Source organism: Nicotiana tomentosiformis, chromosome 10 (genome assembly GCF_000390325.3).
Source record: "Nicotiana tomentosiformis chromosome 10, ASM39032v3, whole genome shotgun sequence".
NCBI classification, from domain to species: Eukaryota; Viridiplantae; Streptophyta; class Magnoliopsida; order Solanales; family Solanaceae; genus Nicotiana; species Nicotiana tomentosiformis.
Window position 1 is genome coordinate 40,743,759 of NC_090821.1, and position 15,624 is coordinate 40,759,382.

Below are 15,624 nucleotides of genomic sequence, written 5' to 3' on the forward strand. Positions count from 1 at the left end.
TATTTTTGGGTCCCAAAGAATATTGCCAACAAAGTCTACACTTTGCAAAGATGCTTATGCTTATGTGAGATGGACTCCATTTGACAAAATAATGGCCATATTATAAATCTCTACCTTGGCCTAATTTTAGATGATATAGTAAATTTGCTCCACCTTCTCCGCAAAAGCCCCAATGGGCATATGTCAAAATTTAATGTCATCAAAATCAGACAAATTATCTGATACCGAAACTGTAGTAAGGCCTATAACAGTGGATCCCAATAAAGTATACAACGAACCAGATCTATGTGCTTTCATGATCAAACGAGCACCTTGAAAAAATTTCAGAACTCTACCTTCACCAGTGAATTTGCACCCAAGGGATTCTAAAGTGCCTAGAGAGATGAGATTTTTCTTCAACTCACGAACATATCTAACATCGGTGAGAGTTCTTACCACATCATCATGCATTCTGACCCGAATTGTACCTTTGCCAATAACGTTACAAGTAACATTGTTACCCAATTGGACAACTCCACCTGCAACTGAATCATATGTAGAAAACAAGTCCCTGCTAGGACACATATGATATGAACAACCGGAATCTAAAATTCACTCATTGTCTAATCTGAAACTAGTTTCAGTTGCTAAAAATATAGTTCCCTCAATCTCATCAGTTGCTACACTAGCTTCGGCGGTGTCAGTATTTTTGTGCTCATTTTTTCTTTCTTTGTGCTTTTCTTTATTTTTCAGTTTATAGCATTCAGAGATATTGTGACCTTTCTTATGACAATAGCGATACTCTAAATTATTGTATCTGGAATTGGAGTCGGATTTGCCCCTAACAAACAAGCCAACTTCCGCTTGAGTTTCACTAGCTTCCCCAGTAATATCACTATCTATCTGTTCTTTTGATGTTAAGATAGATTTAATATCCTTATAAGAGATATTATCCTTTGCATAAAGCATAGTATCTCTTATATGCTTTAAAGATGGGGGTAGAGAACAAAGCAGTAACACGGCTTGATCCTCATCTTTAATTTCAGCATCTATATTACTCAAATCCATAAGAATGGAATCAAAGGTGTCAAAATGAGAGAGAATAGAGGTACCTTCACCCATACGAATTGTATAAAGCTTCTGCTTCAGGTAAAGTCTATTTTCTACCGTCCTCTTCATATATAAGGTTTTCAATTTTTTCCACATGCCTTTAGCTGTGGTTTCTACAGAAACTTCACGTAAAACCTCATTTGAGAGATTTAAAATGATACCTGCTTTTGCCTTTTTGTCTATGATGGCAAACTCCTCGTCCGTCATTTTATCCGACTTCTTCTCCTTTTCTTGCAACGCCAAGTCTAAGCCATCCTGAATTAGGATAGCTTCCATCTTTAATTGCCACATTCCGAAGTTTGCACTTCGGTCAAATTTTTCAACATAGGTATTTGTTAGAGTCATTTTGGCTATTAAAACTAACCCGGTTAGATCCGACTCTGATACTAATTTGTTAGGATCGGAAACCCGAGTAGTGCAAAATTTAGCCAAACAACGGTATAATGACAATAACAAAGACAATGGAAGTTGATAACAATGACAATTAAAGTAGATAAAGAAGACACAAATTTAACGTGGTTCGGTCAAAGTGACCTACGTCCACAAGCGGAGAGGAGCAATTTACTATAACAATAAGAGTACAAAAGAGAGTACAAAATTAGAGTAAACACTCTAATTAATCCCAAATACCCTAAGAGAATAACCTCACAAGATCACTCCAAAGAAAGAGTTCACACAAGTGCTTCCCAACACTAAATCTCATACAAAACACCCTTAATAAAGGAAGAAAGAAAAAAACAAGAATTGAAGACAAGTCTTGTTGGTGTGTCTAAAATGAACTAATGACCTTCCCTTTTATAGGCAAAAAAGTCTTGACCTCTTAGGTGTAAAAGAAGAGATACAACTTGTGCAAATGATGTCCAACACACAATGCAATATTTTTGTGTCCCAAAGAATATTGCCAACAAAGTCTACACTTTGCAAAGATGCTTATGCTTATGTGAGATGGACTCCATTTGACAAAATAATGGCCATATTACACAGTATATAAAAACTTCGGTTTTATTTATTATACATACTGTTTTTTGTTAATAACAATATTGTTTACTATTCTGATTTTGCCATTAATTAAACTCTTATGTTGTTTACAGTGAGAAATGGCAATTGATAACGGAAATTCTTCTGCGACTGTTGCGGCAACGACGATAGCCTCGTCAAGCCGGACTGCTGTTCCACCGACAGAGAAACCGGGGAAATTTTTCGGAGCCAACTTCAAAGGATGACAGCAAAGGGTGTTCTTCTGGCTTACCACACTTGGTATGCATAAATTCACTAGTGAAGAACCTCCAGTGCCTGCTGCGGATATGCCGGACAACGAGAAATTCATGATTGTTGAGGCGTGGAAGCAGACAGATTTTCTTTGCAAAGGCTATATCTTAAGCGCTTTAGAGGATGACTTGTACAATGTGTACAGTGCGATGAATACTTTGAAAGAATTATGGGACGCACTTGAGAAGAAGTACAAGACTGAAGATGCATGCTTGAAGAAGTTCGTGGTTGCCAAGTTTCTAGACTATAAAATAATAGACAGCAAAACTGTTGGAACCCAAGTTCAGGAGCTTCAACTTATTTTTCATGACCTTATTGCTGAAGGTATGGTCGTAAATGAAGCATTTCAAGTGGCTGCAATGATTGAAAAATTGCCTCCTTCGTGGAGAGATTTCAAGAACTATCTTAAGCACAAGCGCAAAGAAATGAAGTTGGAAGATCTTGTGATTCGTCTCAAGATTGAGGAAGACAAAAAAAATAGCCGAGAAGAAGCTTCGTGGAAATTTAACGATCATGGGATCTAATATCGTTGAGGAGACTGCTCCAAAAAGTAAGAAGAGAAAGAGGTCTTCTGGACAGACTAAGGAGTAGAACAAAAAGAAATTCAAGGGCAGCTGCTACAATTATGGAAAAATCGGTCACAAAGCCCCTGATTGTCGTCTCCCGAAAAAGTATAAGAAGAAGGGACAGGCCAACATAGTGAAGAAGAATGATGACATTGATGATCTGTGTGCAATGCTTTCGGAATGCAACCTAGTTAGAAATCCGAAGGAGTGGTGGATTGACTCTAGAGCCACTCGACATGTTTGTGCTGTCAAGGAAGCATTTGCGACTTACTCTACTGCTGGTCCCGAAGAAGAGATTTCCATGGGAAATACTGCAACAGCCAAGAATGAAGGTTATGGGAAGATATTCCTGAAGATGACTTCCAGCAAGGTGTTAACGCTCAACAACGTTCTTCATGTTCCTACTATTAGGAAGAATTTAGTTTCTATTTCTTTGCTTGTTAAGATTTGATTCAAATGTGTATTTGTTTCTGATAAAGTTGTTGTAAGCAAGAATGAAATGTATGTTGGAAAGGACTACCTCACAGAGGGCCTCTTCAAACTAAATGTAATGGTTGTTGATAGTATGAATAAAATTTCAACTTCTTCTTATTTATTGGAGTCAAATGATTTATGGCATATTCGTTTAGGACATGTCAATTACAAAACCTTGCGGAAGTTAATTAATTTAGAAGTATTGCCTAAATTAGAGTGTAATAAATCAAAATGTCAAATATGTGTTGAGTCTAAGTTTGTAAAACATCCTTATAAGTCTATTGAAAGGAATTCAAATCCTTTAGACTTAATTCATACTGACATTTATGATATGAAGTCGACACCATCTCAAAGTGGGAAAAAGTATTTTATTACTTTTATTGACGATTGCACTCGATATTGTTATGTTTATTTGCTTAATAGAAAGGATGAAGCAATTGAAGCATTTAAGCAATACAAGAATGAAGTGGAGAATCAATTGAATAAAAAGATCAAAATGATTAGAAGTGATAGGGGTGGAGAATATGAATTTCTGTTTGCAGAAATATGTTCGAAATATGGAATTATCCATCAAACTACTGCACCTTACACACCTCAATCCAATGGAATTGTGAAAAGGAAAAATTGGACATTAAAGGAAATGATGAGTTCTTTATTAATAAGTTCCGGATTACCGCAAAGTTTGTGGGGCGAAGCTATCCTTACAGCTAACCGAATACTCAACAGAGTACCCCACAGCAAAACACAATCTATTCCATATGAAAAATGGAAAGGAAGAAAATCCAACTTGAAATATTTCAAAGTGTGGGGGTGTCTAGCAAAGGTACAAGTTCCTTTACCTAAAAGGGTTAAAATTGGACCAAAAACTGTTGATTGCATTTTCATTGAATATGCTACAAACAGTAAAGCATGTCGGTTTTTGGTTCATAAATCCGATAATCCCGAAATTCACGTTAATACGGTAATGGAATCAGATAATGCTGAATTCTTTGAAAGCATCTATCCGTATAAAATTGAATGTGAGTCGTTAAGTGAAAGACCTAAATGACCGTGGGAAGAACCAAAGGAAAATACTACAAGTATAGAAGATCCAAGGCGTAGCAAACGTCAAAGAACATCTACTTCCTTTAGACCAGATTTTGTGACATTCTTGCTTGAAAATGAGCCTCAAACTTTTAAAGCAGCTATGTCATCTTCTGATTCAGCGTTTGGGAAAGAGGCAGTCAATAATGAGATTCAATCAATTTTGGATAACCATACATGGGAATTGATAGATCTTCTTCCGCGAAATAAGCCTTTAGGTTCGAAATGGATCTTTAAACGAAAAGTGAAAGCTGATGGCACTATTGACAAATATAAGGCAAGACTTGTTGTCAAAGGTTATAGACAAAAGGAAGGCCTTGATTACTTTGACACTTACTCGCCAGTAACGAGGATAACATCTATTAGGGTGTTAGTGGCACTAGCGGTCGTGTATGGTCTTGAAATCCATCAAATGGATGTTAAAATAGCTTTCTTAAATGGAGAATTAGAGGAAGAGATTTACATGGAACAACCTGAGGGTTTTGTGGTTCCTGGTAAAAAAAAGAAAGTGTGCAAACTTGTTAAGTCGCTTTATGGACTTAAAACCAAAACAATGGCATGCCAAATTTGACCAAACAATGTTGGCAAGTGAGTTTAAAATCAACGAGTGCGACAAATGTGTTTACATTAAAAATACTCCAGGTCATGAAGTCATTATTTGTTTATATGTTGATGACATGTTGATAATGAGCAAAACATGGCAGATATAAATGCGACTAAGCGCATGTTGGCTAGCAAATTCGATATAAAAGACTTAGGAGTTGCTGATGTGATCTTAGGAATCAGAATTCACAAGACTCCACAAGGTCTAGCATTATCACAGTCTCACTACATTGAAAAGGTACTTGACAAGTTTAAGTATTTGGATTTCAAAATTGCCAAGACTCCAATTGACGTGAGTTATGCACTTCAAAATAATGAAGGTGAAAGTGACTCACAACTGGACTATGCAAGAGTATTGGGAAGTTTGATGTATATCATGAATTGTACGCGATCAGATATAGCATGTGCTATTAGTAAGCTGAGTCGGTTTATAAGTAATCCCAATCACATACATTGGATGACGATGAAACGAGTTTTGGGGTATCTCAAACATACCCAAAATTACGCTTTGCATTCTAACAAATATCCCTCTGTGATCGAGGGATATAGTGATGCAAATTGGATCACTAGATCATCTGAAGTTAAATCCACGAGTGGATATGTTTTCACAATTGGGGGTGGAGCAGTGTCTTGGAAATCATCCAAATAAATATGTATCGCCCGCTCTACAATGGAATCTAAATTTATAGCTTTAGATAAGGCCGGTAAAGAAGCTGAATGGCTCCGGAATTTCTTGAAAGATATTCCATTTTGGCCCAAACCTATGGCACCTATTTGTATACATTGTGATAGTCAAGCGGCAATAGGTAGGGCAGGGAGCGTTATGTATAACGGAAAATCTCGTCATATACGACGGAGACACAATACCATTAGACAACTACTCTCTAGTGGTGTTATCACAATTGACTACGTAAAGTCAAGAGATAACGTGTCAGATCCACTTACAAAAGGCCCATCTAGAGAGGCAGTTGAAAGATCATCAAAGGGAATGGGGTTAAGGTCTAGGACAAGTCATCATGGCGGTAACTCTACCTAGCAGACTGGAGATCCCACGAGCTAGGTTCAAAGAGATCAAACAAAGTTATGAATGAATCGAGGTAAAGCATTAAGGCTTTTTGATGAGTGAACAAAGCTTAAAGGTTTTTAATGATTTGCTAAGTCTGGCAGGATATGACCAAATAGTGTGTCTATAGGATTACACGTTTAGAAATCACCTATGTGAGTGTGAAGTGTAAGCCGCTTTAAGGGGAATGAAAGTAAAGGCTCATTCTCTAAGCACTCATGAAACCAGGCGGTGTTCATGGCTGAAACGAACACAACCGTGAGAACCATAGATGGTTAAGGATTGATTGTGTGACTTATGTTGTCTAGATATACAACAAAGCTCGACGGTTCAAAGATATCAAATCTATCGATTGACCGAGTATATCCGATATAAGTTCACTACAGAAAATTCAAATCCGAAGCCGAAGCCGAAGCCGAAGCCGAGCGAGCGACGACGACGACGGCGACGTGAGGCTTGCCTTCTTCTTAACTCTTTAAGAGCTAGAAGAAGAGCAATTATATATATACTCATCAAAAGCCTTTTCTTCCTCCAATATGGGACAATGTCCCTTTGCCAAGGAGGGCAAACTCAAATATTTCATTTTTCCTCCATTTTCCATTCACCCTCTTTAAGCTACACAAGCTTAAAATCCCAATAATATGTACCTAGCTAAAAAGAAACCATGAAGGTTATTTCTAAAAAACATAACTTCCAAAAGTATCAAGAAAGTCTCTTTTATTGTTTAGTTACAAAATAAAAATCACTAAATCATATATATAACATAGTCTAACCTTAGCTTGTTTGGCCAAGCTTCTAAAATAAGTTTATTTTGAGAAATATTTTTTTTTAAAAGTGTTTTTCTCAAAAGTACTTTCAATGAAAAGCAGTTTGTTTTTGGCTAATTAATTTGAAAAGCACTTCTGAGTAGCAATTAGTGTTTGGCCAAGGTTTTAAAAAGTGTTTCTAAGTGTATTTTTCTCAAAAGTGTTTTTCAAAAAAGTACTTACGGGGAGAAGCTATTTTTTTCTGTTTCTCCTCAAAAACACTTTTTTTCTTCCAAAAGCTTGGCCAAACACTTCAACTTTTAAAAAAAAAAAAATTTTGTTGAAAAAAAAGTGCTTTTATGATTGGAAAAGGTTGTCCAAAGAGGCTCATACATGAACTTTTGACTGCAGATACAAAAATTTCACCTAAATTTAGATTTATTTCAGTTTCCTTACATATATAGAAGGGGCAGGATTTGGACTGCTTAGTTTTGGGTCCTACACACGAATGTATATTAGTATCCATGTTAAATTCAGAATTTTCCGGACTTCGACAAATTAATACTGTATTCAATTTAGATTAATTTCCCAAAAAACCTTTTGGATTTAAGAAGAAAATTTATTTTATGGTCTATTAATTTGAATCCATCTCACTTCCATGATGCTGAAAAATAGAGTTAACGAAAGGAGACGGTCTACAAAAGTATACGTAGTACTACCATCAATATTTAAAGTCAACGAGGTTTTAATATGGTCTTAATTACTATCTTAATTCAATTAAATGCAGAATGGACATGGAAAATTTATGAAGCAAATCTATACACCACAAAGTATATCTAATAAGTCTTATATAACATAAATGAAGGCTAAATAGAGGGGGGTAAGGAAAATGTTACGGTCAAGTAGTGTACAATAATTTTTTTGTTTATGAGAATTGAAGTAATTGTAAAACAATATACAATAAATACTCCTTTTACATCCTGGAATAGCCTCTGTGGTCTTCATATTGCTCCATGAACTCATCGTTGAACTTTTTGAAACTTGACATTATTGCAGGCATGTCTTCTTCAGCTGGCAATATGGTTGTCCTTAGGTGGAACACCCTACACACACACGCTTATCTTTGAGCCCAAAACTTACAATATCCCACATAAGAAGCTATAAGTGGTTTACGATAGAGTTTAACTTCTGCACACTGACAGTGTGAAAGAATTTTAACACTATCAGTTCATCTATAAAACAACTATATGTAACCGTCCATAATAAGTGGGGTCAGTAACTTGAAAAATAATGTAGGTTACCTGCTGCAACGGCTTAAAACATACTGAGGGGCAATTGAGGTTTAACAGCTAATTAAGTGAAGGAAACCCGAGAGAAGGGAGTTTCTGAGATAGCTGAGGTATGTAATGAATATAAGGGCATTTTGGTTCTGAAAAGGTTTGCGAATGGATAGGATAATAAACTCACCCTTCCTTTTGACCAAATCCTGAACCAGGGACAGTGGAGATGCCAGTCGCTTCCAACAGCCTGAGACAATAGAACACGTCGGGAACTTTCCCAAGCTTCTTTGCAGCCTCAATTGCTCTTGGAGGCAGTCGTATTTGTGGGAAAGAATACATTGCACCTGAAAAGATTTCCTCAGAAAGTTAGTGGGAGCTCATTTGGCATTGATAGAACACAAGAACTAGATCCAGTGAGCTGTTGACTTGCCTTCAGTGAAATTACAAACAACATTTCTGCAGCTGTTGAAACCATCAGTCATCATGTGTGCCCTCTTCCTTAATGACTCGAGGATACCCTTACTGCAATCAGAATAAACTAGTATTCATCGCCAAAAGCGAGAAAGTGTTTCTGTATGTGCGGAAAGATGATACAGATTACCAAAAGAGAGAAACATAAAAAATCAAATTAAGCAAGAGATTTACAAGTGTTTCAAATCCTCGATAACAGTAGAAAGATAATGATATAAATCCATGTTTTTCCAAAAAACAAAAGAAGAAAAAGCGGTGAATTGCGCTGCTTTTGACTTTAATCCCCAGCTACTTTAATTCACTGTACGCGACTCCAGACAATTAGGAGTAAACAAGAAGTTGCAATGTGATCAATGACCCCCATGTAATTGTAATGCTGGGAGTTATATTGAGGAGAAGTGCATTCTTTTGACAAAGTTCGAATGACCATAGAAATTCTAATGGTTCTGCTTATATGAATGTTCTCATACTAATGCATTATTAAAGTCACAGATGTATTTATAACTTTAAACTTCTTTAGAACTCACTAGTTCAAAGATAAGAGCAACTCAGGGACCAATTAGTTTAAAAGTCCATATCCAAAATCCATCGAAAAGGATGAATTTTTTTTTTTTTTTGGTCAATATCTAAATTCCTTAAAAGAAGTTCAAGAATTTCATCAAGGACTGATGTCAGAAGTCATACCTCTCTCTGACATATTGGTCATATGAGATATCTCCAGGTTTAGGGGGGTTTACCATTAGTCCCATCTGTAAGATACAAAGGAACGGGACATTTCTTGTCAGATGTGAATTGAACAGGGCAAACTGGAGCTAACATATTGGATTGGTATTGGAAATAAGATGTTGCTCAGTTTAAAGCAAATTAAGATTATCCAGAGGAGACAAGTGAAAATTGACTTACAAATATCTGTCCAGGTACATTGGGACTGAGCGATATTGAAGCAACCTTGTATATTTCTTCGACAGACTGCAAACATCAAATGCGAAAAAAGGAAAGGCTCTGTCTTAGGTACATAGACTCCAATACCAAAAAAGCTGTGTTAGGTACATAAAGTCCAAATCCAAGAAAAACTTACATTGTCAGACTATAATATGACCATGAAGTTTCATAACGTATACCCTTGTGAATAGCTTTTTTTTTAAAAAGATAACAATGAACTACACCATTGTGAATAGTACGAAATGGTGTCCACTTAAATGATCCAATCTAATCTCTTTCAAATTATTCTAATCAATTGACGAACCATGTCTCAATCCTAAACTAGTTATGGGGATACAAATCATCTCTATCCACCCTGCCCTATTCGGGGCCTTTTTGGTTCCAATATAACAATTTCTGTTTCAAGGCATCAGGGTTATCTAGAGCTAGTAATATTGTAAATCTCACCCCTTTTACACTGGCATACAAGTCTTTAACTAGACTTATAAAGCTCCTGCCAAACGCTGAACCTAAATTGAGTGTGCTAACAACAACTAAGTCTTAATCCAACTAGTTGGTATCTCATAAATGGATCATCCATTTTCTTTCTATTCTTTTTTTAGCTAATCCACATTGATTTTGAGAATGTAAGCCTTTTAAGACTTTCCCAAAATGTGAAAATGAGTCATCTATGCACACTACAAAGAAAAGCCTACTACGGCACCCCCCAGTAAAACTTGTCTTCAGATCACGACATTTTTCACTATCACTACAAGAGTTTTGCTTATGTAAACCACGACACACAACTTGGCACCGAGGGATAAGCACTTTACTAAAAGCAAGAATTATCTATTATATTCCTATCCCTACAGTTTGAATTGGAAGCAAAAGACAAACCTTTGGAGGAATGTTGGTCATCTCAAAGTATCCTCCACGCTGTCCACATTCACCCCAATATCCTTTGGAGACAGTGTGAAATGAAACAAGCTGAAGCTCCTTGCTTATAGGTGGGCCCATATCCAACAAAACCTTCATATTTGGTGAATAACATTTGAAATGAGTATTGTAGGATCTGAAGATACTGGTAGGTTACTAAATTCGTTAAGCAGAAATTTAGCACATGTACCTTTCTTGCACTTATGAAGGGGCGCTCATCTTGGTAAATGTTTTGCTGATAAACTTCATCTCCAAGTAATACTAAACTCTCTTGGTGACAGAATTGAATTATTTGCTTAAGATTTGCCACACTAAGACATTGTCCAGTGGGATTTCCAGGGTTTATAATCACCATAGCCCGTACCTAGGCAGAAACAAAAAAAAAATGTATGGCTAATTAAAAATACAAACACAAGATGCTTTAAGATATCAAAAGCGAAAAGTAGTTCAGCCTTTATTTGCAGCATTATCCAAATGTTTGTGTGGGTAAAAGGAATCAGTCCCCATAGAATAGGTTTTAAGTTTTGCCTGTTTCTGAAAATATTTCTAGTATTCAGTCTTACGTAACGTCCAACAAGCCTAAAAGTTGCTAATAAAACTGAATTTCAGTGAACCTTACGTGTGCTTAATGTCCACCAAGCCTAAAAGCTGCTAATAAAAGTGAATTTCAGTGAACCATACTCAGAATTCACACACACATCATGTTTGTCTGCATATATATGAAAGCAGAAGCACAGCAAACTCACAGTTATTCCCTTGTATCGTGCCTGTGCAACTGATTGGCGAAGGTCATTAACATCAAGACCCCAGTTTGCAGTCTCTTCAAGGTAGTATGGCACAAGAGAACCCCCTAATAATTGTATTGAAGCAGAGTATAGCGGATACTGGGGAACAGGGACCAATATCTAGCAACAAATACGCACTCATTAAAAAATATGATAATGCATGTAAAACATAGGACCAGGAGGTGCTAAAAGAAGGAACTATTTAAGTTAAAACCAGATATATGAAGGGAGACAGAAAGAGAATATGAAGAGGAAATCCGTGCTATTCATATCAAATTATCAATTACCCCATCACTTGGGCCGCGAATGACAGTATTCAAGATCTGCATCACACCTTTGCTAGCACCATCTGTGAGAAATATGAGTTCTGGATCACTGTCAAACAAAATAACTACTACTGTCAGTTCAAGAATCAAATTGAAGAAATCAAACCAGACAGTAAAATGGATAGAGCAATTTATAACCTTGGATATCCATCACGTTTCTCAATGAATTCTGCAACTTCTTTCCTTACACCAGGAGTGCCACGGGAGTCACTGTAAGCACCTAATTGACCAGCAATATAGAATACATCATTCCGTAGCTAAAAAGTTACTGTCACAAAACTGTGCCAAAATCATTTATATTGCTTGGAATTGAGTGCAATAACAAGAGCACAGATCAATAGTGAGACAGGGATTTCAGCTACAAAGTCAAGTGGCTGTAGTCTAATTTAGCTTTTGTGCATCGAGGAAGGGATAATTTCATAACCCCTAATATCAACAGTTCCGAAGTTACACTCCAACTATCACCTCCCAAGGGATAAAAAGTTGGTAGTCCTTTAGCATATAAGAAATTACAGAGACTAAAGCAGTTACACGTGAAATAACACCAATGCTTCTCATCAGGAAGATTGTAGATTTCACAAACACAATGGACAAACTATAAGCAGGACCAAAGAGTAAAAGGTAAAACAAAAATATGAAAATCATTAAAATACAAAAAGAAAATAAAGAAATGAATAACTTCTGACATGAAAGGAAGAGAGGAGAAAGAGAGTGATAGCACAAGAAGGTGCAATCCAACAATTAAAGGTTATCTGAGAAGGATACCTAGACCTCCAGAAGTCATTGCAAGATAATGTTTAGCCCTTGCAATTGCATCAGCAGGGAATAAGAATCCCACGTTAGGATCATCCAGTAGAAATGGAGCTTGACACAGAGCAATGACCTGAAATATAGAGTCCAAAGTTTATACATGTACCAAAACCTCAAGCATCTTATAGAACAGGCATTCAGCAAATGCGACAAACCTGGCGAGGAAATGTCAGTGGCTTCTGTCCAAGAGCATGGGGATTACCAACATTGGTAAAGATGATCTGCAGAATAAGAGGAATAATGAAATAGTATACACGTGCTTCGGATGAATTAAATAAGAGATACGTGATGCTTTGACGTGTTTTCCCAGTTATATGCCACTAAATGGTCTTCATTCAAACGATTCCCAAAAAATATTAGGACTTAGATAATTCTTCCTGGTACAGAGGACTCTGGAATAGATTAATCAGTATTAATGTATAAATCGTTCAATGGTGACATCATGTCAGAAGAGCATGTACTGTCTCAACATACTAGATCAGGATTGTTTAGATGATGAATTTCAAGTTCATGAATTTCCGTGGGATTCAAATAGGTTTTGGCAACAATTCATGCTCTATACAGATGACTTAATCAATGTTTAGAATCTTTCCAATTGCCTAAAGTTTGCTTATAGTTCCCTGATTATAATGGTCTAATAGATAATAATCCTAGTGCATGCTGGAACGTTGAACTATGAGTGACTGAAAGAGGGTAAATAGACAATAATACCTATTTTAAAATGTCACCATGTAGAATCTCTTATAGGAAAAAGATATGAATAAGTTGACTACTTATACCTTTTTGCCTTCCTTCTGAAGCTCAGAAGCTCGAAGGTAAAGCTCACCCCTGACAGCATATTGGCACTTCTTCACATTTTCATTCAGATTGTCATAGTCTAATGGCTTAGAAGACATTATAAGGAATTAGAGTTTTCTCTTTGTTCAAATTCCAAAGAAAGTGTTGCCCGTACCGGCAGTCTAGCAGCTTAGCTCAAAACCTACAATTATAGGAAGAAACTATAAGCAGTAAAAAGGAACAATGACTGCAAAGCAACACGAAATCAAAAACCAAAAAGATTAAACATATCACTTGATACTCCGTTGACCATAATGCTCAGCCCATTGATTATAATACCACAACTTCCCGATATAAAAACCCCAAATGCGATCAAAAATTATTATGCGCAAGAAAAGTGGCAATAGAGTTACATATAATGTATGGACAATCTATCAGTAGGTCCATGCTTTCAATTTTAGAAACAATAGAAATTGAAAAGGAAACTGTAATAGTATGAGCTGGGAACTGGCAAAACAACAATGCACGTGACCACACACGCCTAAATCAAAATCTGCATTCACTGAGTATCATAACAGAGACCTTTTACAAAATTTAACAAACGCGCACTCAAGGCTGGACCTAATGGTTAATAAAGTGGGTGCAGACCTTAAGGCCAGGGTTGAAAAACAGTAGCACAACCAGATTTTTCACTAAGGTAATTCAAATTATAAAGAAGTAAACACGTGAAGTATGCGAAGGGATTCAACATATAGTATATATAGATTTTTATAAAATTGACCTATCTACACAGTATTTTTTTGGCAAAGAGGTGTCAATTGACTCTCGTTGTACAAGGGCAGCTTTGCCCCGGTTTACAACAAAAGACGCGAGGCGATTTATTTGCATCTGCCTAAACCTTAGTGGGCAGAGTTACCCAACACATATGCTGGTCGGAGGCAGCAATGTGGAATAGTAAAGTGCGCCCAAGCTGGCCAACACCACCGTTATAAAAAACAGAATTTAACAAACTCTTTGAAGAAACAAATAGTAGCCAATAAAACTCCTAAAAAAAAGCTGTTTTATGCAGAAGTATTAGATATGAACGCATGAGAAATCAATCACACATTCACAACACGACGAAATCAAGAAAGATGACACTAAAACCTCCAGTATACATAGAAGAAAGACAAAAATCTTTGTACGTAAGCATTCTTTTTCAAGCCAATTAAACATCAACAGAACACACAAAGAATAGGCAGAATCACAAAAATAAACAAAATCTTTAAATACCCATCTTTATAAAAAACATAAAATTTTGTTACGAAGCTTAAAAGTATTGGACTCTCACATATAGAACCCCCAAGTTTTCACGAAATGGGTTTATTTTAAATAATAAAAAAACAACTTCAAGAGGAACTTAAAAAGGGGGATCGCTTACAGTTAGAGCCAAGTGTTGTCTGAGCCCTGGTGCAGAACTCAGAAGTCAGTCAATTCTGTTTGAAGTGAAAATGAGAAGTGCAATTGTTTTGGGTGTGAGCCAAATAGGATAATTTTATAATATGTGTATATGTGGCCAAGTGTCAAGACATAAATTCCAAGGCGAAACCACAACCACTGAACAATTGGTAGAATGGATTATTCTGTACATTAGATTTTTGAACTTTATTATTCAATCACAAGTTTGGAGATAAAGCAAATCGTGGTGCTGCTTCAAACTATAGAGTTGTGGTTTTGGTTCTTGATATTGATGTCGCCCTCATTTTGCCAACGACAATTTTACTTTTTCTATTACTAATTACTAAACTAGGGTCGTTTTGTTCGGAACAAAGATAAATAACATATCAAAATTTGAATATAAAATAGTATATACTGATTTTAATTAGTACCAACAGTCAAATACGAAATAAATATAATTTTAAATTTTATATCGGAATTAATATCCTAATTCTAATAACCAATTGACCCCAAGAAAAAGGGCCAAATTATCAATTGTAACCAAACGACCCCAAGAGAAACGGCCAAAAGCTGCATAATCACGATAACAAAATTATATTGGGAAAAAAATGAAGACAAAATTGTTGAATTGAAATTGAGATTACGTGTATTTAAGACAAAAGGAAAAAGGTAAGTCTTGTGGACTGCAGATGGCTAACCACTACGGTGACTTGTAATGATACAAGTGCTTGAATTTGGTTGAGCCTCAGTTTTGGTGGGTTATATTAGGCCCAATATGCAACATCTTCCTTCTTTAGAGCTAAACCCAACGTGTAATTTTGGTTTGTAAGAGGTTAAGAAAGTTAAGGACTTTCAAATGCAGTTATTTTATAAGCCCATCAATAGACTGATAATGAAAAATAGCTACAGTTTAAAAAATAATTAAAATTTAGCCATATTTTTATATAAAGATAAAATTTAAATAAAAATATCCTTAAAAATTGGGAAA

General features: G+C 36.1%; 1 protein-coding gene across 2 annotated transcripts; it reads right to left on the reverse strand.

Moving 5' to 3' along the window:
- Positions 1-7,724: 7,724 nt before the first annotated feature.
- On the reverse strand, positions 7,725-14,904 carry LOC104114985 (glutamate--glyoxylate aminotransferase 2). 2 transcript variants are annotated; one of them, XM_009625549.3, is made up of 14 exons: positions 14,620-14,904; positions 13,202-13,401; positions 12,578-12,643; positions 12,378-12,495; positions 11,751-11,832; positions 11,574-11,661; positions 11,248-11,406; positions 10,692-10,865; positions 10,463-10,594; positions 9,548-9,613; positions 9,329-9,393; positions 8,604-8,695; positions 8,361-8,517; positions 7,725-7,996 (listed from the first exon to the last, which is right to left on the reverse strand). In XM_009625549.3, the coding sequence occupies exons 2-14, from the start codon at positions 13,316-13,318 to the stop codon at positions 7,867-7,869; spliced, it is 1,446 nt and encodes a 481-aa protein (XP_009623844.1). In that variant the 5' UTR covers positions 13,319-13,401; positions 14,620-14,904; the 3' UTR covers positions 7,725-7,866. The 2 variants fall into 2 exon arrangements, with proteins under 2 accessions (XP_009623844.1, XP_033516868.1); XM_033660977.2 differs by lacking the exon at positions 14,620-14,904 and adding an exon at positions 14,530-14,552.
- Between the last annotated feature and the right edge of the window lie 720 nt (positions 14,905-15,624).

Bases quoted from the DNA above. Each gene is read 5' to 3' on its own strand.
- LOC104114985 (XM_009625549.3), bottom strand. From the start codon at position 13,318: ATGTCTTCTAAGCCATTAGACTATGACAATCTGAATGAAAATGTGAAG. The intron at 10,866-11,247 runs GTGAGTTTGCTG...GTTTCTGCCTAG, and splicing joins CACGATACAAGGGAATAACT to GTACGGGCTATGGTGATTAT. The intron at 8,696-9,328 runs GTATGACTTCTG...TTCTGATTGCAG, and splicing joins GACCAATATGTCAGAGAGAG to TAAGGGTATCCTCGAGTCAT.